Source organism: Podarcis liolepis (assembly GCF_965112155.1).
Source record: "Podarcis liolepis genome assembly, chromosome: 17".
In the NCBI taxonomy this organism is placed as follows: Eukaryota; Metazoa; Chordata; class Lepidosauria; order Squamata; family Lacertidae; genus Podarcis; species Podarcis liolepis.
Window position 1 is genome coordinate 33,178,169 of NC_139571.1, and position 25,930 is coordinate 33,204,098.

At 40.6% G+C, this 25,930-nt stretch overlaps 1 protein-coding gene and 1 long non-coding RNA gene across 8 annotated transcripts; one reads left to right on the forward strand and one right to left on the reverse strand.

The window, feature by feature from the left end:
* The first annotated feature begins 114 nt into the window (after positions 1 to 114).
* On the forward strand, positions 115 to 25,930 carry RNF170 (ring finger protein 170). Of its 7 annotated transcripts, none has more exons than XM_083481573.1 (9): positions 115 to 223; positions 8,865 to 8,954; positions 10,570 to 10,713; positions 11,855 to 11,930; positions 14,369 to 14,477; positions 15,088 to 15,161; positions 16,268 to 16,372; positions 19,811 to 19,915; positions 21,559 to 25,930. In XM_083481573.1, exons 2-9 carry the CDS (start codon positions 8,950 to 8,952, stop codon positions 21,826 to 21,828), a joined length of 888 nt encoding a protein of 295 aa, XP_083337699.1. In that variant the 5' UTR covers positions 115 to 223; positions 8,865 to 8,949; the 3' UTR covers positions 21,829 to 25,930. The 7 variants fall into 7 exon arrangements, with proteins under 7 accessions (XP_083337699.1, XP_083337701.1, XP_083337702.1 ...); XM_083481575.1 differs by having other exon boundaries at positions 14,372 to 14,477; XM_083481574.1 differs by having other exon boundaries at positions 130 to 223; positions 8,860 to 8,954.
* LOC310696300 lies at positions 15,087 to 16,323 on the reverse strand. The gene is made up of 2 exons (XR_014520539.1): positions 15,654 to 16,323; positions 15,087 to 15,618 (listed from the first exon to the last, which is right to left on the reverse strand). It is a non-coding gene; the product is annotated as an uncharacterized lncRNA (long non-coding RNA).

A 25,930-nucleotide genomic window follows, 5' to 3' on the forward strand; every position in this document is an offset into this window, starting at 1 on the left:
GTCGTGGGGGATCCGCCCGCTCCGCTGGCACACCGGCCGCCGACAAGGCGCAGGCGCCCGCCGGCCCACTAGGCCCGCCTTCCCTCAGTCACGCCGCGAGGGAGGAGCGGCGCTCGGGTTGGCTGAGGCGCGCGGGGGGAAGCGGCCGAGGCTGCCACTGCCGCTGCCGCTGCCGCCGCTTCTGGTTGCTGAGAGGCCTCGCTTGAGCCCGTCAGGAGCTGAGGTACTGAGGCGAGTGGCCGAGCGCTCGTGAGGCGACCCGCCGCGCCCACTTTGGCGCTCTTTCCCGGCGCGGGCCGGCGGCTCCCGTCCCGCCATTAGAGGCGCACCCCTCGTTTCCTTTGAATATTCTTCCCACTCGTGTTCGCTTGGGCTGAGGCAGCTTTTCCTGAGCCCCTTCGGCGGGACGTGATCCTTATTCCGAGTCCTGACGGTTCTCAGGGGTGACTAGGCCGAAGAAACGAGTTTTTTAAATAATAATAATATTTTTGGAGGGAGGTAGCTTTAGGGTTCTTTCGCCCCAGGCCTCTCAAACGGTATTATGAAATATTTGCTTGCGGAGGATGCACTGAAATGAACGGGGTGTTTTAACCCACCCCTGTTGGTTTCATTTTATTTTATTTTTGGCAGCGCAGAAGTACTTCTCTGTAAAGCAACGTTTCCCCAAACTTGGGTCTTCGGCTGGGTTTTTTTTTTGGACTACAACTCCCGTCGTTCCTAGCTAGCAAGACCAGTGGTCAAGGATGATGGGAACTGTAGTCCAAAAAAGCAGCTGGCGCAACACACAAGTTTGGGGGAACGCATTTCTCGTCCCCGTAAAGTATTGAAATGCTTTATTCCGTGCCGCTGGAGCTAGAAAACTTTGATTTAAGCGAGGCTGGCTTTTTTTTTTTTTACTGCTGAAATTGCTATTCTGGTAAGCAGCTGCGTTTTGAGTGGGTGGGTGTAAATTTACCCTGAGGTTGCGGTGGGGGTGGGGTTGCACTCCTTATGGGGGCTGAGGAAAGAAAGGAAATCAGAAAATGGATCTGGTCTATGCGGTCCCAGTTTTGAGCACTCTGGAGGGTAAACTCTGAGAACTTCTCTTTTGGGTGGTGCTGTATTGGGGTGTGTGAAAAATACAGTGAAACTCCTATCTGGGATTAACTGGGAATAATGTAGCACTTCTCAGTCACTAATGCATTCCTGCCTTCAAGAGTTGCCTTGAAGTTCTACCTTGCTCCAAGGTAGAAAATGGCACACATACCCACCCACCTTCTACCTGGTCACACCGAATATCCAACTAACCCAGTATTGTCCACTCTGACTGGCAGCAACTCTCCAGGCCTCAGAAATCTCTCCAAGCCCCTGAAAGCTGGTGCCTTTAACAGGGCTTGCTAGGGAATTGAACTTGGGACCTGCTGCATGTGACTCAGGCAATCTACTACTGAATTATGGTTCACAAGCTACAAATTCTTAGAAAACTTGCTCTTGCAAGCCCTACTGAAATTAACAATTGTGTTCTTGCAGAAGCTTTACTAAATATCAGTTGGGATTGCAAAGGAGAAAGGCCTAGTATGTTGGGTTTATTGTTGCTTTTTGACCCTGGGGGAGGGGGAATTTAGGAGTCTGCTTCTATGCTTCAAATGAGAGCTTGTGGCCCTCTTAGTGTTGTTTGACTACAATTCCCATCATTCCTGACCTGGGCTGTTTGGAGGCCCAGGAAGATCTAGAGGGCCAAATATTTGCTACCCCTAGAGAGAAGCTTTACACGACTTTGAGTTTAATGCTCTTAAAGTAGCTTCAGAGACCAGTTCATTTGGTGGTGTCCAACTCTGTGCCTGATTCAACTCTCTCACCTCGTTACAAACTAAGTACAAATCATTGCAAATTCCTTATACCAAGTTAGGCCATTGGTCCATCAAGCTCAATATTGTCTACAGTGACTGGCAACAGCTCTCTGGGATTTCAGACTAGGGATATTCCTAATTCTACCTGGGATTGAAACTGGGACCTTCTGCATGCATAGCAGATGCTGCACCACTGAGTTGTGGCCCTTCATTTAATGCCACCTCTGCTCATTCTCTGCTTATATACCTGTCTAGTTTATGTTACTCTATAAAGCACCATGTACACAGCTATATAATAATATAAAAAACCGGCTAGAATTCCTGCTGTATCCGAAACATGCACTGAGAGTAGTAGGTGTGGGGTGCACCCTTCAGTAAAACACCATGTATACATAATCACAACCTTATACAGTTCTTCATGCTAATGAACAGGAAATAGTTTTTATTTACAGTATTTCCTTTGGATACTTGTATCTTGCTTTATAACCCAAATAGGCTCTCAGAGCAGTTACAAAGTATTTTCATAATAAGAATCAAATTTGACTCAAGTTACCCTTTAGAAGTTACTCTTTAACTTGAACCAGCTTTCTGTTCCACATATAAGTTGGTGGTGAAATACACTCCTTCGTCATTTAGATTTTGAGTGTGCCAGGGTGGTTAAAATTATGTTCACTATGTGTCCTTATTGTGGTCACAAATAGATAGTGCACTCACATTTACAGTTTGCCAATATGTAAGAAGCACCTCAATTAAAATAGTATAGACTAATGGAGATTCTTGAAATCTAGTATATCCTGCACTTAAATGGAGGTTGCATTGGGTGTCTCCTAAGGTCCTTCCAGGTTGTTTTATTTTCTTATTCCAAAACATTGAATGTTCTAGGTAAGTTTTAAAATGATTTTCCTAAGTCTTTACCTGGAACTTTTATTTCAATGCTGTATTGCATTGTTATATTTAACTATCCTTTAAGATATATATTGTATAGATTCAGTTTGTACATATTTGGGTGTCTTCGTTTATTGTGTAGATAATTGATGTGAGGCCCTTAACAGTGTAGTTAAGACACTGAGTAAATGAAGTACATGTAACTTGCAACTTATGCAGTTAAACTTGCACACATTTGGTTTTATGTGCTCTGTAAATAAAAATAAAAAGGGGTGAAAAGGGGTGGTCATTCGGGGGGGACGGACACTTTGACAATCACACCTGCCATGGAACCCAATGTGTTTTGACTATATGTGATTTTGGCTTTATGTGGTATCCTTGGAACATAACCCCTGCATAAATTGAGAGTTAGGTAAAGGTAAAGGGACCCCTGACCATTAGGTCCAGTCGTGGCCGACTGGGGTTGCAGCATTCATCTTGCTTTATTGGCCAAGGGAGCCGGCGTACATCTTCCGGGTCATGTGGCCAGCATGACTAAGCAGCTTTTGGCGAACCAGAGCAGCATTTACCTTCCCGCCAGAGCGGTACCTATTTATCTACTTGCACTTTGACGTGCTTTCGAACTGCTAGGTTGGCAGGAGCAGGGACTGAGCCAGGAGCTCATCCCGTCGCGGGGATTCGAACCACCGACCTTCTGATCGGCAAGTCCGAGGCTCTGTGGTTTAACCCACAGAACCACCCACGTCCCTAAATTGAAAGTTACCTGTACACAAAAAATCGTGTTTTCTTTCTAAAAAGGAATATAATACCAAATAATCCAGGCCATTCTTAGTTTTCAGCATTATTTTCAGCATTATTTGCCAACCCCTAGGAAAGAATAACTCAGAATGCCTATTGGAACCTTCTAGTTCCCTGTTGTGCCCTTTGTAAATATGAAAGAAAGTAAACACACAGTGAGAGAAGGTATGAACAAACCTTTGAATTCTTGTCAATGGAGAAAGAAATCATTCAGCATGAATGTAGTTTCTCTTTCTTGCCTGATGAGAGGTGTGTTGGCAATTCAATAATCTTCCCTTCCTAAGAACAGTTTTAGCTATGTGTTCTTTCTGGATGTCCTCCTGCTTAGGAAGGGATGCACCTTGGTGCTCAGAACAGTAAGAACATTCTATGGGCTTTTCAGAGTGCTAAAGTAATAAATTAACATATCAATAGATCAGGCATCTTTTCTGAGTAGCATGAGTCTTGAATTCATCTGTGCCTTTAGTAGGACTGGGATACACTTACTGCTTTTTCTTGGTTTTCTTTGCCTTTTAGTTCCCATTTGTAAACAAAAATATAAAAGCATTAATTTTTGGGGTCCGTGTTCAGTTGCTCTGGTTTGGTAGCAATTCATGTCAATAAAAGTTCAGCAACTGATTTGGTACACATAATGTAACTAGTACAATTCAAGTTCACATGATAAATTTAAAAGAAAAGGCACACGATGATCATTTGCTCATTGCGATGGAGCAAGCCAACAGTGTTGCAACTAAAGGTGTCTTCAGGCATTCTGCTGAACACACATAGCCAAATCCAGCAGTGCTATCCTTCCCCCTTTTCTTGGAGGAAGGCTTGTTACCTCCCCCATCAAGATTTGTGTTTCACAACTATTCATTTCTGTGTACGCTGATAGCTCCTTATCTCTTTCTTTGTTTCTGCAATATTGGTTTTTCATGTTTGGCTTCACAGTTCATTCCCTATTTCTATTTTCAATTTACATATATGGTCTCATTAATTGCACAGGTAAAGAACATTTGATAAATATGTACTGTATTGTTTACTTTGTATTATTCTTTCACCTCGCGTATGTGTTGCATGTTCAACTCTTCCATTTTTTAACTTGTATGTTGACCAAGCCCCTATTATAAGGAGAAGGAGGCCTCCATTGCAATCCTTGCCTAATGCTTCCCAGCCCTTTAAAAGGACAGAGTATAAAATTCCAGGAGAAACCTGAATATATAAACCCTCCCACACACTGGATTTATTTTATGTGGTTGTTCTGGTTTTGTGTGAGCCAGAGAGTGTACTACATCAAGAGCTTTGTTGCTTAGATGAATACTTATTTGAACTATTTTTTTTAAAGTTCTGTTGCAGTTCATACTCAACAGAGACTTTCTGTTATGGTTCAGTTCTCTTATGGTTTAGGAAAATAATAAATGTTCATTCTGGTTTTTGATTCATGTTTGATTTGACTCCCTATTCTAAACTAAATACGGTAATGTCTCTACCATAAGGGTTCTCTCCCCATACAGGCTGAAAATTATTGAGCACCCACCCCGTCACTAAATGGTGCAGGAGTAGTGCTAGTAACACAAAGGCAGCAGATAAAGACAAAGATTGGCATAATCAGCTGGCAATTACTAACTACATATTCTATTGCTATGCAATCCACTTTGGAAATTGCCATCTGCTGCCATTATGTTATTGGCTCTGCCCATGCACCACCATTTTGTGACTGATGGACCTCGGTAATTTTCAGCCTCTCAAGTGGGCCCTGAACATAGACATTTTGAGAACCTCTAATATGGACCACTGTTTTCCAAACTGTATTCTAGGAAATGCTTACGTTCTTCAGCACAATTATGGAATTCCATGAAAAGGTATCCCTACCAACCTTTCTCTGCTATCTTGACTTGCAGGCAAGAACTAGGAATGGGAGGTGCCTGCGGGATCCATGCTGCCTCAATAAGGCTGCCATGATGCCCCACAAGTTATCTACTCTATATACCAGATGATTAACAAATTTAAATTGGATTTGGGTTCATGGGGTTAGACTCTAGCCTTGCTTTGTACTCAGTGTCTTGGGCAAATTGTTAGCAAGGTACTCACACCAGCCTTTATAACTAGCAACTATTTATAACTAGCAACTATAACTAGCAACTATTTTGTGGCAGTGATCACTAGGCCCAAAAGGTTGGCATCCCATAGGCCTAGGGCAATATTGTTTGTATGGGCTGCTGGTGAAGCCAAATATTTGCCCCAAAAGAGGCGTCGGGTTCAATAGGGTTCAATAGTAGATTCACATAGGGTTCGATAGTAGATGCTCAGGTTCCTCAGCAGACAGGCATTCTTAAAAAAGTTTTCTGAAGGTAGAAAATCTGAAAACCACTGGTGTAGAAGATAACTGAGGTTAATCTTCAAGGAACAATCTTATAAAATGTGAAATGCAGTAGAGAAATCTTTCTCTAATTTTAAGGCTTTAGCTTTAATTGGTCTTATCTGAATGTTAAATTAATTGATTGAAATTTTAATCAGAAATTTAAATTTTAACCACAGATTAAAATTTGTCTGATGGAGGTGAATGTCATCAGTCTGACATGTAACCACTCACGCTTGCCTAATTAGATGGGCAGAACCTGTTATGCCATATAGTGGCATAGCAGCAACTATACCTCTCCTTGTATCTTTCAAGGACTTGAAAAACAGTGAAATGAGCAACCCATGTGAAAAGTGAAGCAATGAAACTGAACAGCAGATAACTGAAAAGCTCTTGGATTGTGCTGCATGCATGATGTAAAAGGGTAGCTAAAAGAAAGTGAGAAGCAGATAATTTTTCCGTACTCGTTTCTACTATTGAACTTCCCACTCGCTAGAGAGGAAATGGATGCTACAGTTAGAATACTTTGTAAAGTTCCGATTGCTGCACATCAAAAAGGATGTTGTAGAGCTGGAAAAGGGTAATCAAAATGATCAAAGAACTGAGGCAACTGGAGAAAAGGTCAAACACTTGGGGCTTTTTAACTTAGAAAAGAGGTTGGGAGACCTGTAAATTATGCATGGTGTAGAGAAAATGGCTAGGGAAAGGTTTTACTACCTCTTGTATGATACTAGAACCTGGGTTATCTGGTGAAGCTGAAAACTAGACAAGAGTGAATACAGTACTTTCTTTTATCTGCACACCCCTATTTTAGTTTTTGTTTCTTGGTCATGCTAAAGTGTGATCACAACTTGGAAGAAGGGGACAAAATGTTGGCATTTTGCTTTTACACTTATTGGTTGGGTGATCAGCACATTTATTTAAGCTCACTTTCTTTAAATTATAATGGTTACACTATAGACATCACTGCCTGTGCTTTACTACATAGCCTAACTATTCAGGGCAAAAAAGATTCCAAAACAGTTACTTATGGGAGTTTGCAATCAGTTAAATGTTGCGAATTCATTTTTCACCAAGTTTCTATTGTTCAATTTAAATTGATCCTCCTGGAAATAGAAAATGACACTATAGAAAATAACTCTTACATACATTTTTGTTGCTTTCCGTTTCTTTTCCCCATCACACAGATGTGAGCCACAGAAAAGCCAATTTAAGTCTCTTTTATTAAAATGGCCTTGATTAACTCAGGAATGCAGATTACGAGGCAACATGTATTCAAGGCAGCTATAGAAAAGGGTTACTTGTATACTCAAATATTAAGAGTCTTACATACCCATTGTGCATTTTACATGAAGAGCAGAAGCCGTGGTTTGCCAGTGGCAGCTGACAGTGCAAACCTATAAAGGTCTACTGAAAACTAAATTTCATTGAGTTCAATGGGACTTACTCCCTGGTGAGAGGGCATAGGAGTCTTTTATCTAACATTAAGAAAGGAGTACAATAAATGTAGTTACTCTGGAAGGATATAAAAAGATCAGGGCACATTATTTGAAATTACGTAATGTGCTGAAATTAGCTGGACTTGCCTCTAAGGCTAAGCAGATGCAATTAAGATTTCATTTTATTTTGACTGGCCAGTTACAATTATTTATTCCATCCTACACTGGAGGGCATTCTAAGTATTTCTGAACCATGCCATGTGGCAAAATTCCAGCTTTACCACATGAGAAGCATTTAACAAAGTATTTTCAGTGTCTCTCTTATTAGCTATCTATTCAAAAGCCTAGTGAAATAATACATCTGCACCAACATGTTCTTTTGTGACCTTAAAATTCAGTGCTTTTTTTCAAAAAAGAAAGAAAACTTTGCTCACAAGAATAAAAGCATCTGTTGTAATTAAAATGTAGCTGTTTTGTGGTGCTTTGTTCTTATTCAAGAAGCGATGGAAATAAAAAAAAGAATGTGAATAACTTGAGTTTTTTGCCGTGGGGCCAGTAAATTAAATTGGCCTTCAAAAATTCTATTTGCTAAAGGCAATAAAATTGTTTTTCTCCCCTGCACTCTGCTTTCTTGTTGTGTTTTTGATTTTCGTAGCAGCTCTCATCCTGGTTTTGCTAGATGCAAGTAAATGCTTCTGCTTTTATCAGCACTCACCAGTCTATGTATGTATATTTGTAAACACTGATGGGACTGCGGTTGCTTTTGGTCTGTCTCCTTTCCTTGGATGCAAACCTTAACCAAGTACTGCTCAAAATATTTTGAGTCACAGGTTATGTGCATATTTTCTTCTCCGTACTCTGTTCCTTTTCAAATGCAATTCCCCTGCTGGATGTACCTTCAGCAAGCTGATCAGTAGTAACATTAACCCAGTTGTAGTTTAGGGTTAACTGTGGTTCCTCTTTAACCAACTTGAAATCATGGTTTCAGATCCTATTTCAAGCACATCCCCGTTAGGGTTAAGTTCAGTTCATCTCACTTCCCGCACAACAGCTAACCATGGGTTAGGCCCAACAGCATCTTTGCTCCATAGCGAAGGAGTAGCTGTTCTTGATTACTTAATAGCATACTTCAGATTTGCATATTTGAGGAGTTAACAGGTCTTCTAAATTTTGGCAAACATGAATGATTGCCATGCACAGAAAGGTGCAAGATAACACTGCTAGCATTTTCCCCAAATTGGAGATAGAGGGAGAGTGACCCAAAACAGAGACAGATTAAGTGGATACTTGTTTATATCCAACTTAATATTTTTAAATGTTAGCTCTTTCATCAAATTTCACCTCAATTTCTTAATGTTTGCACCTCTGTATGTTTCTTGAGGGGATAGGGATGATTTAATAGCATGTTCCATCCAGATCTGACTTGTTTTATATACATACAGCTGCACTTTACTCTGTGTGGGCATAGAAATTACTCAAGCCTATATCTGCAGGTGCGAAAATAATGTAAACATATGCTGTGTTGAAGTATATTTTAAAAAGTAGCCTGAAAATGTTCTCTTTTTGCAAGTACAGCACAGCGGTTTCTCAGATGCTGTGTGTGAAACATTTACTGTGGGCCTGAAGAAAGCTGCTAATGACATGGTGCTGAGTCTTCCAGATGAGGTAAATAGAAGGAGTTGATGTTGTCAATGTCATGTCACTAAACGAAAGGATTTACCCATTGGCATTTTCAGTCATGTCCTTTGAGGAGGGGAAGCTTACCTGAAAATCAATTTATGCAAGCATAAAAAGGAAAAGGGAAGGCAAGCAAAGAAATTGGCATAAAATTATCATCTTAAATGCATTTACACATCTTACCACCACTACTACTACCACTAATAATAATTTTATTATTTGTACCCCGCCCATCTGACTGGTTTGCCCCAGCCACTCTGGGCTGCTTCCAACATATATAAAAACATAATAAAACATTACACATTAAAAAGCTTCCTTATACAGGGAAGGCTCAGTGTTATTAAATGCATTTACGATTAGCTAATTTCCTCCCAAAACTGGAAAAGCCAGCTGGCGGTGCAACAGAAGATTGAAGTGGTCAGGATGGAAGATAGGAGTAGTTTGGATGAGGAAAGTGCTTGATTCAGTCTGCCATCAACTTCTCTGATATATTGATAAATTGCATAAAAATGGGAGGGAAATTTGAATTCTAAGTGTGTGAGCAAACAGGAGACCACGGTTGTTCAGTGGGAAGGGGAAAGTGGTCTGCATATGCTCAGATGGGCTTTCCCAGGACTCAGACCTGGTATGGAAAACAGACTCCTGGGCTAAGCCCTCGTGATGTCTTAGCACAAATTAATTTTCCAGACTTTGGGGGAGGAGTTTGGAAAGTAGAACAAGTAAGGACAGCTTGTCTGTAACACAAGTGGAGGAAGAAAGAGCATGTTATTGTGAAGAGTTGCTGGAAAACTGAAAACAAAGCATGGGTTATTGTATGGAGGGGAACACTGTGTATGTGTTCTCTGGTTCAGTTGTCTGGCAATGGAGGTGGAGTTAATACTCAATTTCAAGGGAGATGCTGGAGCTTTAATCTATAGGGCAGATATACCATTACCCTGTAATCCTCTTAATTCTGTGATGACAGAGTAGGCTGCAACTTTTTAATGCTGGGGGGAAAGCACTCTGTATATGCCCTGAAGCACACACCATTACTACATATTTCTGCTTCAAAATTCTGTGCCATAGCTTAACTGACTGATTTTGGACTAATACCTTATTACTGTGCCTGTGCTGCCTAGCTGTTAAATGGGACTGGCCTCCTCTAAAGGATAATAAGTGACGTATATTGCATATATGCATATTATATATGTTTGTCTTACTATGTAGCACATGGCTTGTCTATCTGCTTTTGATTTTTGTCACTTCTAGTGCATACTTTCCACTGGCAACACACTTGAGACTGGATTGCGTTGGACGTGTCATTAAGCTATTGGCTATTCCCACTGCCTATTGTCCGAATTGTCATCCATTTAAGCACATGTCACCACATGAAATCCCATGAAATTTTAGAATTCTAGAATGTAGCAGGGTATGTGTGACATGGAGTTTGGAAATTTACCAGTGTGCCAACTTGTCACAGAACACAGTTTGATTTTAAAGTTTGAAGACCAGTGGCAACTTCAAGCGTTTTTTGTCTACTCCTTTTTAGTTGTAGATGTGAGCTAAGCATGAATAATTTTATGCACATGTATAAATCTGAATGCATGTCTTTCCTGGATTCTAGCTTTGGAATGGCCAGCGAAGAAACAGAAGTTCAGAGATTGATCCTAGATAGTGATTCAATGATCGAAGGAATAAGTGACCAGGTCCTGCTGGCAGTGGTGCTTAGCATCACATTCCTTGCTGCACTGGCATACATACTTTTAAGGTGAGATACTGTTAGCACTTGACAATGACCTACTGTATTTGTAATGTGTCAGGCATATATATTTAAAGTAATTTAAAATATTTTTAATGATACAACACACCTGTTTTTTGACTGCACATTCTTGGAAGCAACACTTCAAAGAATCAAACTAGAAAGTCAGTAGGGTTGATTAAAATCTCTCTTCACCCACAAAGCTTTTACTGAGCTTGGGCCAAATGAGATGACCTCCAGTCCTGCATGCCACTCATACTTGGTATATTTACAACACTAGCCAAATTGGGGAAGGAGACAGAGAAAGCATCTTTCCACTGCAGAGTTACATATATATATATATATATATATATATATATATATATATATATATATATATATATCTACACCCTAACCTGAAAAACCAGTCATAGAAATTGTATATGTTAACACCCTTAGCCTAGCTAGCTTGGAGCATTAACTAGCATAATAAAACTATGATATTTTCCCACCCAAGTTCTCTGTTTCCATAGCTGCTGCTACTTAAAACTGAAAATTCAGTTTTAAGATAGCCCATTTTCAAAATTAATATATGATGAAAACTAATGTAGACTACTTTGATGGGGATAAGAAATTCATTAACATAAAGGAAAAGGGAATGATGTCATTACTTTCATCCTAGAGCACAATCCTGTGCATGTCTGCTCAGAAGTAACTCCCACTGAACTTGGTGGGACTTACTCTTAGGTAAGAATGAGTAAGATTGTAGCCTTGAACACTCAAATATTTTTTAAAAAGCTTTCCATTTATGTGCTAATAGTATTTTTTTGAAAAAAAATACATAGGGTTAGAGTTGTATCTAATGAAGCTCTACGCAGAGTAGACACATTGAAATAATGGACCCAAGGTAGACACGATCATTCATTTCAGTGGGTCTACTCATGATAGTATGACTAGCATTGGATACTACCCTTACTCTCTGGGACAGGGGGAAGGAATTTTGCGCTGAAGTTTGGATCAAGTGACTTACTACTGCATAAAATGCCATTGTCCTGCAGTTAATTGGAGCATCTTAGAATTATGAACATGCTAGATGAATTCCATTGTGTATAGCTCTGATTTTGAAGTGTTTTGTTAGCATTGTATTATGCACTGTATTTTCTCTTAACAGAAATGCCCACCCAGCTATTCATCCAGAAAACCAAGAGCTAGTGAGAGCAATTAGACAACAAATACAATCAGAACAGGTATAATGCTAACTGCTCTTCCTTGCATAAATTGCATTTGGTGCCAATTCTCAGATAATTTCTCATGTGATGACCAGGAGGTAGATAAATCTGAACCTCATGGATTTTGTGCTCCTTTAGAGCCAACTCTGGTTATAATACACGGATGCTAGAGAATAGAATTCATGTCTCATGAACCTTTTGTAATAGCTGGAGACTATTCCCCCTGTTTCCCAAGTTCAAGGATGGGTGCTGTGACTTATGTAAAGAAAATGGCATAGCATATGCACAAAAAGGAAGCATTGGCATGCTTGAGGCAACACTGAGAGTGACAGAGGTACACATTTAAAAGAAAAGAAACATTTGGGGGTTGGAGGAAGCCCAAAAGAGGGGGGAAAGATTGACTCTGTATGTGTGCAGTCCCAGGAGGGAATGGTGCTAAGGAAGGAGCAAAATAAATACACAGACACAACCACCCCTCAGTTGAGAAGACTTCCCCATTCTCAGCAGGCTCCTTGCCTGAGAATGGGGAGCTTTAAAGTTGCAGGTGGGGCCAGCTGACAGTCTGCAACTTCAAAGGCTCCTTCAAATGAGTTAGAACAGATAATCATGCCCCCTGTGTGGTGGTGTAGGCAGCAAATAAAGTCTACTTCATAGCCTCCGTCACATCCCAAAGTAGCCACTTGGTAGAACTCTTCATTCTACGGCCATACTACCCTGAACATGCTCTTGAAAGCTAAGCAGCTTCAGGCCTGGTTAGTAATTGGATGGGAGACTACCTGGGAATACTGGGTGCCGTAGGCCTTTGCCTCCTTTGTGGGACGTGGGTGACGCTGTGGTCTAAACCACAGAGCCTCTTGGGCTTGCCGATCAGAAGGTCAGCGATTCAAATCCCCATGACGGGGTGAGCTCCCGTTGCTCGGTCCCAGCTCCTGCCAACCTAGCAGTTCAAAAGCACACCCAAAAAGTGCAAGTAGATAAATACCGTATTTTTCGCTCTATAAGACGCACCAGACCACAAGATGCACCTAGTTTTTGGAGGAGGAAAACAAGAAAAAAAATATTCTGAATCTCAGAAGCCAGAACAGCAAGAGGGATTGCTGCACAGTGAAAGCAGCAATCCCTCTTGCTGTTCTGGCTTCTGGGATAGCTGTGCAGCCTGCATTCGCTCCATAAGACGCACACACATTTCCCCTTACTTTTTAGGAGGGAAAAAGTGAGTCTTATAGAGCAAAAAATACGGTAGGTACTGCTCCGGTGGGGAGGTAAACGGCGTTTCCATGCGCTGCTCTGGTTTCAGTGTTCCGTTGAACCAGAAGTGGCTTAGTCATGCTGGCCATATGACCGGGAAAAACTGTCTGCAGACGCCGGCTCCCTCAGCCTGTAAAGCAAGATGAGCATTGCAACCCCAGAGTTGTCTGCGACTGGACTTAACTGTCAGGCGTCCTTTACCTTTACCTTTACCTTTTAGAACTCTTCAGCGAGTGGTCCATGGTCTGATGAAACCAGCTTCAGTACACACAGACTTGAACCTTCTGGGAATGTGCTATGACTCTTTTGCTAGGCACTTTGAGGACAAAATCACCAACCTTTATGGTGTTGTTAATGTGGCCTTTCCTCGTATCATCCTGCTTGAACCCTTAGGCCAGAAAGTTTATTTAATGAGTACCCAGGGAAGAAATTTGTGTGGTGGCACCCGTACTTTGGAATCCACACCCAACAATTGGTTCTTTTTGTTGAATGGTTTCTTTAAATGTAAAGGTTCATCGTTGTTCCACTCCATGTGTATGTCTTTAAGGGGCCCGAGCAAGGGCCAGAGCAAGATAACGAGACCCAGCTTTACAGCTGTGTAACATAGCAGGTGCTGCTGAGTTGTATTTGATTAAGGTGTGTCAGCATCTGGGTAGAGTATATAAGGAGCAGCATCTAGCTCTCCCATTACCCTGGGGGATGGGTTGGTGGTTGGGTCATGTTTGGTTGTTAATATATTTAGTGTTAATGGAGTTTTTGTTTTTCTTATTAAAACCTTCTTTAAGTTATTTTTGAGTCCTCTCTTTTTAATGCATGATCTCCCCAGCAAGCTCTCTGCAGCGTTACTATACTGCAAAAATCCAACACTTTTAGGCAAATCCTTAAGACTTTTTTTAATCCAACAAGGCCTTTTCAGGGTACATTGTTAGATAGTTTTCTCATTGGTTTTACAGATTAAGTTAATATATTCTCATTGCTTTAATTAACTTAGTGTTTTGTTTTTACTTTTTTAGACTCTGTAGGCTAACAAGTTGGGTTTCTGCCCTTCATTTTCTACTGTATGATTGTTCTTATGTGAGAATAAAGTCAGGAAAATATACTTGTGAGAAACACTTTCTTCAGATCTTGCAATAAGGATTAGTTTGCTGCTTCTGGCAGGTACAGCGATTTGCTCTGCTTGAACAGGTGACACTTCTTATTTCTTCCAGCAGAATGTACTTGAAGACAGACAACGTTTCTATACTGATATGTCATGCCCAGTGTGTTTACAACAGGCTACATTTCCCATTGAAACAAACTGTGGACATCTTTTTTGTGGTAAGCAAAATACGTTTTTGCATCACTTATTGCACTCTGTTATGCTGGTAAGATGTGTTAAGTAAATGATGTACAGAAAAAGGTGCTTTTGAAAATGTGGATTAGTTTTACAGCAGCATGGAATTACCCTTTGATTGTTTTCATTCAGCTGACTGTGTTAGATACTAGTTGTTTCTAACAGGTATTTAAACTATGTCCAAAAATGTAAAAATGATAATTGCTATAGCAAATATATTAAATTACTGCCCATTTTTATTCCTGTCCCACTTCATATATATTTTATGTCTATTTGTATAAGAGGCTCACAGCAACTCATAATACCAGTTTCATAAGAAAGGTTAGGCATCATTGGCATTTAAAGCTGGCAACCGCTTAAAAATGTAGATTGACACCTATTTCAATATTGTTTGTAAATATTTCTTAAGATACTGATTTGCACAGATGATTTAATGTGTTATGGAGAAAATAGTCCTTTCACCCCACAAAATGACACTGTTGCATCAGCTTATCATTTGGATCAGCTCATCATTTCTGAGTGTTTGTTGAAATAGCAACTTCTATTTGGGATACTGTCAGTTTAAGAAAATAGTAATGGTATTATTTTATCTAGGTTCCTGCATTATTGCATACTGGAGGTGTGGTCCATGGGGAGGTGCAATACATTGCCCTATCTGCAGGCAAACGGTAATAAGCTGATATTCAAAATTCTGATGTTAACTTTTGGTAACTTTCCCTTCAAAGTTTTTACATGTTTATGTTTCAGGAATATACAGAATATCATTGATACCTGAGTAGAATAGCATTTGCTTTCGAATCTAATGGCTAGGCATCATTTTAGATTATGAATCCCAGAGCAGTATCTACATTAATCTTTGTAGCAAAGCCAACTAATTATCCCATAGCACCTGCACATTTAAAAATTAAATAAAGACATTTATTTCAAAAATCTCTTAAGTGGGGAGGATAGTGATGTCATCATCAATTACAGAACAACCTACTGCTCTGTCCCAGCTCACAAAATAATAGCAACATGCTGCCATCTATATGTTTTCTCATGTGCTCAAAGTGAGCAGTTTTTATGGGATATGCCTCATAGCAAACACAGGACCAAAAAAGGAAACTTTGACTCCTGGATTTCTTCCTCCCTGATAATTCCTGTTTCAGAGACATCATGACAGCTGAGCATCTTAAAGGGAGTAGAGCAGACACAGTGGAACAAGATGAAACAGATGCCACGGCAAGCTTAGTTTCATAGATTTGTGAAGAACTAGCATAAGATTGGTCTAAAGTTCTTCTATCTCTAAGGGAAGATATCTCTAAACTGACAAAAAGTACAGCTGAAACTAAGGGCAAGTGACATGATCAGGGTGTGTGTGTAGTCTTGGTAACATAGTTTCATATGTAGATAATAGTTCAATGTTTAAGTCTCTCCCCTGCAACCATTCAAACCAATCTTATGGACTGAATTTCCTGTTTGCTTTGGGTTGTGGATAATTCTACTGTAATATCATGGACAAATTTGGCAGGTGGTTCACAGCCAAACACCCTGGTTTTCAGAACTTGCAGATTTGTTTGAGCTCAACAGTAACTTTAATCTCTGTGGTTATAAGAAGATAACTACAACTGCACCCATCTTAGTGCTTGGATTTTGCTTTTATGCTTCAACACATCATTAGTTGGCTTTAAAAAAAGCCCCACACATTACATTCTGTAACCTTTTAAAAGTACGGTATAAGAAAGGAAACAATCCATGTAAAATTATTAAGTAACTGATTTTCTATTGTGTTCAGGTAATTTTATTTTTACCTCTCTTCAGTGAGGGGCGAGAGGATGCAGTGCAGGTGCTTCAGGATGTCAGTGATTACAACAGAAGATTCTCAGGACAGCCAAGATTGGTATGTGTAGGGACAGAGTCAGGAAGACCAGGGACCCACAGTTTCACCCATCTGTTGCATCCAGCTTTCCTGCCAGCCTAGCCTTGGGAACTGAAGAGGGAGCTGAGGATTCTCCTTCCATTTAGTGTACCTCTGAAATCCACAAGGACAGTCCCCTCCCCAGCTGCAAGATTGAAAGAAGGACTGGGCTTCTGAGGTACCTGTGGAGCTCCAGAAGCAAAGCAGGATAAGGACATGTCTTAACCTTCTTCTTTGGCTATCAACAGCGCAGCCAGGATTTGTAGTTTTGAAGCTGTGGCTCTGAGAAAAGCCCAGGCTGTGTAATATAATTCTAAGGCACAATTATCACCCCTTCCCAATCCCCAAGCTTGAATTTGGGTTGAGGAGTCAGGAATTGTCTGACTTGGCACTGTGTTACAGAGATGGAGGAAGAAGCCCCCACCCTTTGTGGGGAGAGGACTAGAAACAACATCTTTTGGTTGGCCAGCAAAGCCAGCCAAATTTGAGGACCCCAAAATTTGAGAACTCTCTTGGATGGAAGTTGTGGGTGTGTCCAAGCTCCTGTCTGTTCAGGAACAAGTTTGTTTCCTTCAGGCCAAGGCGGCATATCTGGAAAAGCTTAGAGAGGAAGAGAGAGTGGTGGATGAGGCCCTCAGGGACATTATAGCTCTGTTCCACTTCCACAGTGATAGCTCCAGGGAGAGCGAGGGTCTTGATGTAGTAGGTATAACAGAATCATGGTGGAGTGGAGAGAACCAGTGGGACACATTATCTCTGGATATAAACGCCATAGGAAAGATGTATTGGAGATGGTGCTGCTCTGTACATCAAAGAGAGCATTGAGTCCAGCAAGCTAAAGGGGGTGGACACCTCCACAGAATTGTTGTCGATAGTGATACTGGGCCCCAAAAGCAATTTAGTACTAGAGATGTGCTATTGTCCCCTTGATCAAAATGCTCAGGGAGATCATGAGATAAAAAATGAAACCAAGAAAGCATCCCAAGGGGGAAATGTTGGGTGACTTCAATTCTCTCACATAGACTTGCTACATTTGTGTTCGAGTCACAACAAATAGGTAAAATTTCTAGATACTCTAAATGATTGTTCCTTAAAACAGTTGGTCATGGAACCAACCAGAGGGGTGGTGACCCTGGACTTGAATGGCACCCAGGAATTCTAGTGTCTGGACTAACTTTTGCAGGAGAGTCAGAGGAACTGAGGCAGCTAGCAGGGACACTAGATGAAGTTCTAGGCCTAATACAGTGGTACCTTGGTTCTCAAACGCCTTGGTACTTAAACAACTTGGAACCCAAACATTGCAAACCCGGAAGTAAGTGTTCTGGTTTGCGAACTTTTAAGAAACCGAACGTGCTCCATTTTGAACGTTATGCTTCCGATTTGAGTGTTACGCTTCTGTTTTGAGTGTTATGCTGAGGACTGTCTGTTTTTGATATTTATTTTGCATTTTTTATTTGCGGATTTTTGTTTTTGTGACACTTGAAAAATACTGGTTAAGGGGGGAAAATAACCAAGCATGTGTTGAACAAAACATTCCTGCATTGCAGGGAGTTGGACTATATGATCCTTGTGGTCTCTTCCAACTCTACAATTCTATGATTCTGTGTATATAGAAGAACAAACCTTGCTGAAACAGAACCAGCATGGCTTCTGCTAGGGGAAGTCCTAACTTACAAACATATCTGAGTTATTTGAGAAAGTCAACAAGCATATTGATAGAGGTGATCCAGTTGATAAATCGTGCACTTGGACTTTCGAAAAGCTTTTGAAAAGGTCCCTTGCCAAAGATGCCTTAGTAAGCTTAGCAGTCATAGAATAAGAGGAGAGGTCCTCTTGTAGAACAGAAATAGATTAAGTAGCAGGAAGCAGAGAGTAGCAATGAATGGACAGTTCTCTGAATGGAGGGATGTAGAAAGTGGAGTCACCCAAGGATCAGTATTGGGACCTGTGCTTTCTAACTTCTTCATCAAGAGTTAGGACTGAACAGTGAGAGGGCCAAGTTTGCTGATGATACTAAATTGTTCAGAGCTGTTAAAAAGAGGTTGTAAAGAGCTCCAAAATGATCTCTCCCTACTTAGTGAATGTGCGGTAAAATGGCAAATGCAATTCAAGTGCAAAGTGATGCAATGTTGGGGCAAAAAAAAATTAATTTCACATATATGCTCATAGGGTCTGAACTGGCAGTGTCTGACTAGGAATGATATCTGGGGGCTGTAATAGATAGCTCTATGAAGATGTGCAACAACTGAAAAGGGCAAATTCTATGCTAGGGATCATGAGAAAGGAATTGAACACAAAACTGCCAATAGCATAATGCCATTGTACGAATCTATTGTGTGAGTACATTTGGAATACTATGTGCTTCTGGTCCCCACATCTCAAAAAGGGTATTCTCATTTGGGCCAAATCTGTGCCATTTGCATTTGAGTTTCCCTATTGTCCTTATTAGGCCTTCATTGAGCCTGCTGGGTTCCCTAGTGCCATTCCCATTCCTCATACGGCAACACTAACATTCCCCCACCTCCATCTATCTGTGTAAAATTAAGCAAGTGTAAGTTGTTGGCCTAGGCATAGTGATGTCTTGTGAAATCTATTACGCATTATATGCCTATTAACCATATTTATATTCTACATAGAATTTAATACTATATGTTCTTATATAGTCTTGCATTTCTGTAATAATTAAAAACCCTGATTCCCACTGCATGGGGATTCAGTGGCCTGATGCTGGTCCTCCTTTGCCATCAAAATCAGAGGCAAAGTTCCCATGGCAGAATACAGCTCTAGGCTCAAATTTTGGGGAAATCATGCCTCTGTAATGATACATGTGTTTGTGTAATAATACATGCTTGTGTGTAATGTGATATGGGGCATGTGTAGTCTTGGTAACATTTTATGCGCAGGTAATAATTTAACACGTTTTAAAATCTCCTTTGTGCAGCCATCCAGATGAATATTTATAGTGAGATGCTATATTTATATTGTGGGCTGTTTCCTGTTTTGCTTCAGACTATGGATAATGCTACTCTAATGTATTGGACTACTTTGCAAGTGCTTTGCACCTTGGTTTTCAGAACTGTCAAATTTCTCTGAGCTGTATGGTATGTGTAACGCCTGTAGTTGTAAGAGACACCTAGTAAGAATATTTACAGTCACATATTTTGTTCTTATGCTAGAGCACGTCATTTGTTAGGGTATGGCTTTTCTGTAACCTTTTAAAATTTGGGTGGGGAACCTGTGGCTTTTCAGCTCCGATCGTTCCTGAGCAGTGGCCATGGAGGGAGCAGTGGATGGAAGTTGAGAATCCAACAACATTTGGAGGGCCAACAGATTTGTCACCCCTGTTTTAAAATCACTGCAGTGGAAAGGGAGGAAAGTTTGCATGCAGGTATTAAATGTTCAATTTTCTATTGTGTTCAGGTAACTTTATTTTTACCACTCTTCAATGAAGAACAAGAGGATGCAGTGCAGGTTCTTCAGGCTGTCAACGATTACAACAGGAGATTCTCAGGACAGCCAAGATCGGTATGTGTGGGGATAGAGTCAGTGGGACCAGGGGTACAAAATCCATTTACCAGTAGCACACAACATTACAGAGCACTGGAGCACCTCTGAAGTGCAGTGCAAGCACAGGGGCCAGTCCCTGCCCTTCCCTAGCATTGAGGTTGGAAGGAGGAATGGGCTTGTTTGGCTATAGTGCTTTGAAGGTACTCAAGAGTATGGTCGCAGAAGGACAAGCCCTAGCCTTGTTCTTTAGCTCTGGAGAGAAAGGCCTGGGTTTGTGGTTTTGCAACTGGGCTTCAGAGACAGTCCAGTCGTCCTTCCAGCCTTGGAGATGGCTGTTTGTGGACGTTTGTGCTAGAGTTAGTCCCCACTTCATCCTTTTCTAGCTCCAAGGTGGAGAGGAGCATTGGGGCTGTTTCTATAATGCACCGTGTAGTGTAATTCTAGGAACAATCTTCCCCGCCCCCTTTCCTAGCCATAAGCTTGCATTTGCGGCGAGGGAGCAAGGGATTCTCTTTGCATTTGTACTGTGTTGCAGAGATGAAGGAAGTAGACAATGACCTTTGTGGTGAGGGATCCAGAAACTACTTTTTTTTTTGTCAGCCAGCAAAACCAGCCAGATTTGTGGCCCCCACCCAAGACAAATAATAATCGCTGTTGATGTGGTGAATTTTTGGGAATAAAATAAGGGATTTAATTGAGAAATACCAGCTTTAGAGGCCCCAGGCATGGAGAGTTCCCAGCTTTTGTATGTCTTTAGAGACTCAGCAAGCTTTGTCAGAAAAGAGTTTATGCTATGTAGCAGTTAAGAGAGGGAGCTGTAAGCCTAAAGCAGGGGTAGGCAACCTAAGGCCCATGGGCCACAAGCGGCCCACGGGGGTTGTTTAACCAGCCCACGAGCCACCCCCAAACCAAGCCATCTGCCTGGTGAGTCCCCACGTGCTGTGCTAAACAGGCACAGCATGGTGCAGGGACTTGCTTCCACGGCGCCAGAAATCGCATCTGCTCAGACACAAGACGCCGGAAATTGGGGGGGGGGGCGCTCAGGCACACACGTGATCTGGCCCATGGAGGGATTCCGCTGGAGTGAACCGGCCCAGGCGAGGTAAACCTTGCCAACCCCTGGCCTAAAGGCTCCTTGTTGAAATCTTGCCCCAACCCATTAGCGCTGCTTTGGCAAGCCACACTCTCTCACGCTCCCCCTCTGCAATCTATTATGATTAATAATATTGGTCTGCCTTCTGGGTTCTTTTGGGTATGGGTAAGGATTGTTGAGATATAAAGCATTCTAACACTTAGAGAAAGTGATGTTTCAATATTGAGTCTTATTTAAGCATGTTTTGTATTGAATGTAAAACCTTGAACAATATTTTGTTTTTCCCATGTGTTTGTTTAATCTTGTACTTGGTATAAAAACCCCCCGATCCAAGATGCTGTTTATATTCAGAGTCCTTATGAATGAGAATATAGATCTTTAAGAGGGAGATACTGAGGGAAAGGGTCATGGACACAGTCCAAGAAGGAATTACACTATCATGCTTTTTCACCAATATTACAATTTGTGTAAATGCACGTGAGCTTGTAATATATGTGTCAAAAGTCCCTGAGATAAATGTACCATGTATAACATTTACCAAAAATTGGTCTTTCTACATTTTGTTTAGATTATGGAGAGGATTATGGATCTGCCCACGTTATTGCGCCATGCGTTCAGAGAAATGTTTTCCGTTGGCGGTCTTTTCTGGATGTTCCGCATCCGAATATTCCTCTGCCTCATGGGAGCTTTGTTATACCTGGCATCCCCCCTGGATTTTCTCCCCGAAGCCCTGTTTGGAATTTTGGGGTTTTTAGATGATTTCTTTGTGGTGTTTCTGCTACTCATCTATATATCTATAATGTACCGAGAGGTTGTAACACAGAGACTGAACAGATGAAGGCGGATGTCAGTGACCAACATTCAGGAGCACTAAGGGGGGTGCTTAACTAAATGAGCCACTATGAAATAATCATCTTGACACATTTTCAGTTTCTGCTATTAAATAGCTTCTAGCCAAACATCTTATGTAAGCATGAAAATTGTCATAATGGTGATAGTGAACTGGATTTTCAGTGTTTGTTATATAAAAGAGATCTGATTCAATATGTAATATACTGCTTACATATGTTTACAGTGGATGAGTAATTGTACGTTATTCAAGGTACCACCAATTATAAGGGAATTTCTTTTTGAATGTTTAACAACAACAAAAAGTATTCAGTTTAGCTGGACATGTATTTAAGGCACTACTCAATGTACAGTTTTTTTATTCAATGTACAGTTTCAAAGACTGCTTAATGTCTCATTGCGGGTACTGAAGTGGGAGGGAATTGTTGGTTTTTTAAATAACCTAGTTTAGCATCTCTGCCTATGCAGTAAGTGCTCAAGCTTGGGCAGCAGCATACTATTGCACAAACATTCTAAGTACAGTATTGCTTTAGCTGCAATTACATACATCTCTCCATATAACATTTGTACCTTGCAATGTACACTTGTCCATGCCATGATTAATGATGGTATGTGTTACGGATAATTGCTATTTACATTGCAGGTTCAACATGATGGCTTGGATAAAATAGAAGACAGCCCATCTCAAGAGGAGAATATATAGTATAGTATAGTATAATGTAATCTTAACTAAACCTTTGAACTTGAATCAAAACTAGGCTCCCTGATCATGTGAAATGCTTAGTCTAGTGATTAGCTGAAATCTAAAACTGAATGTTATACTTGAAATAACTTCTCGTAACGGGCACTATCACCGTGTTGTAGGTATACTTACATGTGTGCTTGCTTAGAAGTAATCCTTATTAAACTCACTGGGACTTGCTTCCAACTAAGCATGCATAGAATCGGGGTGCATACCTTCTAAGCTTGTACCACATGGTGTCCCTGAAACACCTTGTTTGAGATGCTTACCCTCCATCAAATTTAAATGGTTCTTGAGGCAGGAGAGAAGTGTTGAACAGGTGCAAAAACACTCCTGATGCTATTGCGTGGGAGACTGCACTTGGGCATGCACTGATCTGTGAACCACCTGCCCCCTTACGTCTTGGACATACAAAGAACTTTGGCACTGGTGCTTTGAACAGCCCAGGAAGAGAAGAGATAGCATCCTTTTATTTATATTCCTGTGTACAAGATTTACAAAACACCCCCCAAAATGCACAGATCAGATGCAGGGACTTGAGTCCACTGTCCCTGCAATGCTCCTTATCACTTAATCATGAAGTCACAGCCTTGTTTGGCCAGTTCCTGCCTCAAATAGTCATCGGGAAGAGAGCATTTTGGCATCACTAGAGACAGAGCTCCTTAAGAGAGAAAGATATGGGATCTTCTGGAGCAGCCTATGGGATCTTACCCCATTCCTCTCCGGTATGAATTTTCTACACCAGCGTTAACTATGGTGAAGGTTTATAGAAACACTAATATTAACCATAGTTAATATCAATCAAGGTTTTATTTTAAGCAGCTTCACTCTCTGTTTTTTTCATACTGGCAAAACCTGGCTGGTGTTAACCATGGTTGAAGTCAGTACCAATGCAACTCTTAGCCACAGCAGGGAAATTCATTCCAGAGGAGAGGAATGTGAGACACCACAATCTACTCCTGGTCATATAACCATGGTTAAGGGAGCAAGAGCATTCTGTGAACTGGTCCTTTGACAGTTTGCTTTGTTTAAGGCAGTAACTCCTTCAATTTGATAAAATCCTTGCCAAAGAAAACTCATCCCTCACTTACTTAACTGTACTTTTTTCTATTAAAGTCCCTAAGTACTTGAAAATCTATTTGATCCCCTTGTATTCCAGACAAGAGCATATTTTGAAATATTTGTATTGTCCATGCATCCATTTCCTTGCAGGGTAGCTGTGTAACAATGTAAACATATGAACATGTATCAAAATAAAAGTTAAGTGCATTGAAATACTAACTTTTGTAGAGTGGGGAGGTTTCTCTCTAGTCTCAGTTTAAGAATCTGTGCATGAACAAGGCAAAGGTTCTCTTAAAATGCAAAGGCGATTTCATTCTCACAAATGTTAATTGTTTCTATGAACTTAGTCTTAAATCTGCAAAATCATGGCTGGGGGAAATGTTTGAATGTATTAATTCTGTCTCGAGATTTACATTTGGTTTGTTCTATCTCTACTTGACATGAATGTTAAAAACAAGGGAAGGAAAGAGAGCGAGTTTAAAAAGAGAAAACACCTCCCATCAGTTTTACTGTTTTTAAGGCTGCCTCTAGTTCCTTTCAATACTTCTGCTTACTCTTGTCATCACTAGTATGTGATAGTGATGTGTTGCCTACCTCGGGTATGATGCCAGCCTGATGCACTAAACAAATCTTCCTTTATTTTTGGTCAACCCAAACTCTATGTAGAAGTTGGGGGAGAACGTATGAAAGCACTACTGCGCGTCAAGAAGTGTAGAGCCTAAAATAAAGTATATAAGAATATAAGTGGGCTGTTTCAGTCTTTGATGTTCCTCTAAAACATCCAAAAACAGTTGCAAAAAGAGGTTGAGTCAAACCCTAGTACATATTGCCTTATTTATTTTCTGGTGGCTGAATAGTCTTCTTATGCAACCCATTTTCGCTTTGAACAAAAACAGATTTCAACTGATAATGGTAACCACAGAGTTGTTTAGTAGCCTTAATGCCCTGTTTGCTACCTGCGCTGATAATTCTCTTTATTCAAGTCTGCATCATCAGTGCAAGTCCCTTTACGTAACTTTAGAATGTCTTCCAAGTGGCTTTTGTGTGCCTTCCTTGTCTGTCACTGGTGCTGATGTGAGAAGTGGGCTCGGTCCACATCACACCTTGTCACCTGTCACTGTTCAGCACTCGATTTCTGGAATCTCTGCAATCATTCTTGCAACTCATAAAAATAATACAAATATTGTTGTTAGCTATCCCTGTTTGCAGCGCTGATACTATGCACAGCCTTAGTTATTGGAGCCTTATGCCTCCTCACCCACGCTCTTCTTGCACCTGTTCCCTATAGGGTACCTTGTTTATTTTTCTGCTCAGTTGTTTTAGCGTCAAATGATAAGGCTATATTTCTTATTTTTAAAAACTGAAGAAATCAACATTTTATATTCTCAGTATATAATTTTAATATGGAATCAGTCATATGATCTCTGCATAATCTCAAACACATACTGTCACTGCCAACACAAAACTGTGGAGGATAACAGGAAATTTTTATTTCCTATTGTGCATTCTTCTGCATTGCTCTAGAGACGATTTTCTTCCAAAAGGAAATCTGCTTCCTAATCCTTGATGGATAATGTTTGATGTGAGGCATGAACGAACTAATGCTATTTTACAGGAATCATTGCCCTTTTTGCCTGCATATTTTAATATGTCCCTCTGAATCATATCTGGGGACCTACATAGCAATTTCATTCATTCCTAATAGTAATAAAAACCCATTAATTTGGGGAGAATATTTCAGCTCAAAGGCCACATGCAGTATTACAATCAGAAAAGAGAGCTTTTCTGTTTTATTGCAAGGCACTTCTCATTCAGAGAAAAAGATGGATTTTTCCAGTATTAGCTTTAAACATTATCTGGAAGAATCACTAACCAGAAATCCTAAAGTTTAGGAATGAATCCTGTAGAAAATAAATGATTAAAGTAATAACCATAAAGATTTGGACAAGAGAAAAATACTCCAAACAGAAATCTTGTCTTGTATCTCTTTTTCTTCCATTTCCCTGCTAATTAATGGTCTGTATTAATAAAGACACTAGTGGCTACATAATGCTTTTTGATGCACACACACTCAATTTCCCAAAGCAACCTTAAGGCCACATACTGATTTATTTGCTGCAAGTACTATGTCAGTTGACTTTCATATGAGGAACAATTAATGACCAAAGTTGGTGTAAAAAGGCTGCCAGAGATCTATGCAGTTGTAGGCAGCATGCTACCATAGATGTTTTACACAAAATGTAAGCTGGCTCATGTATTTACTGAAAATAAACCATGTTTGAAATAA

Excerpts from the sequence above, each read along its gene's own strand:
- RNF170 (XM_083481573.1), top strand. Across the intron at positions 11,931-14,368 it reads AACAAATACAATCAGAACAG|CAGAATGTACTTGAAGACAG; the intron begins GTATAATGCTAA and ends TATTTCTTCCAG. Across the intron at positions 16,373-19,810 it reads TCTCAGGACAGCCAAGATTG|GTAACTTTATTTTTACCACT; the intron begins GTATGTGTAGGG and ends TATTGTGTTCAG.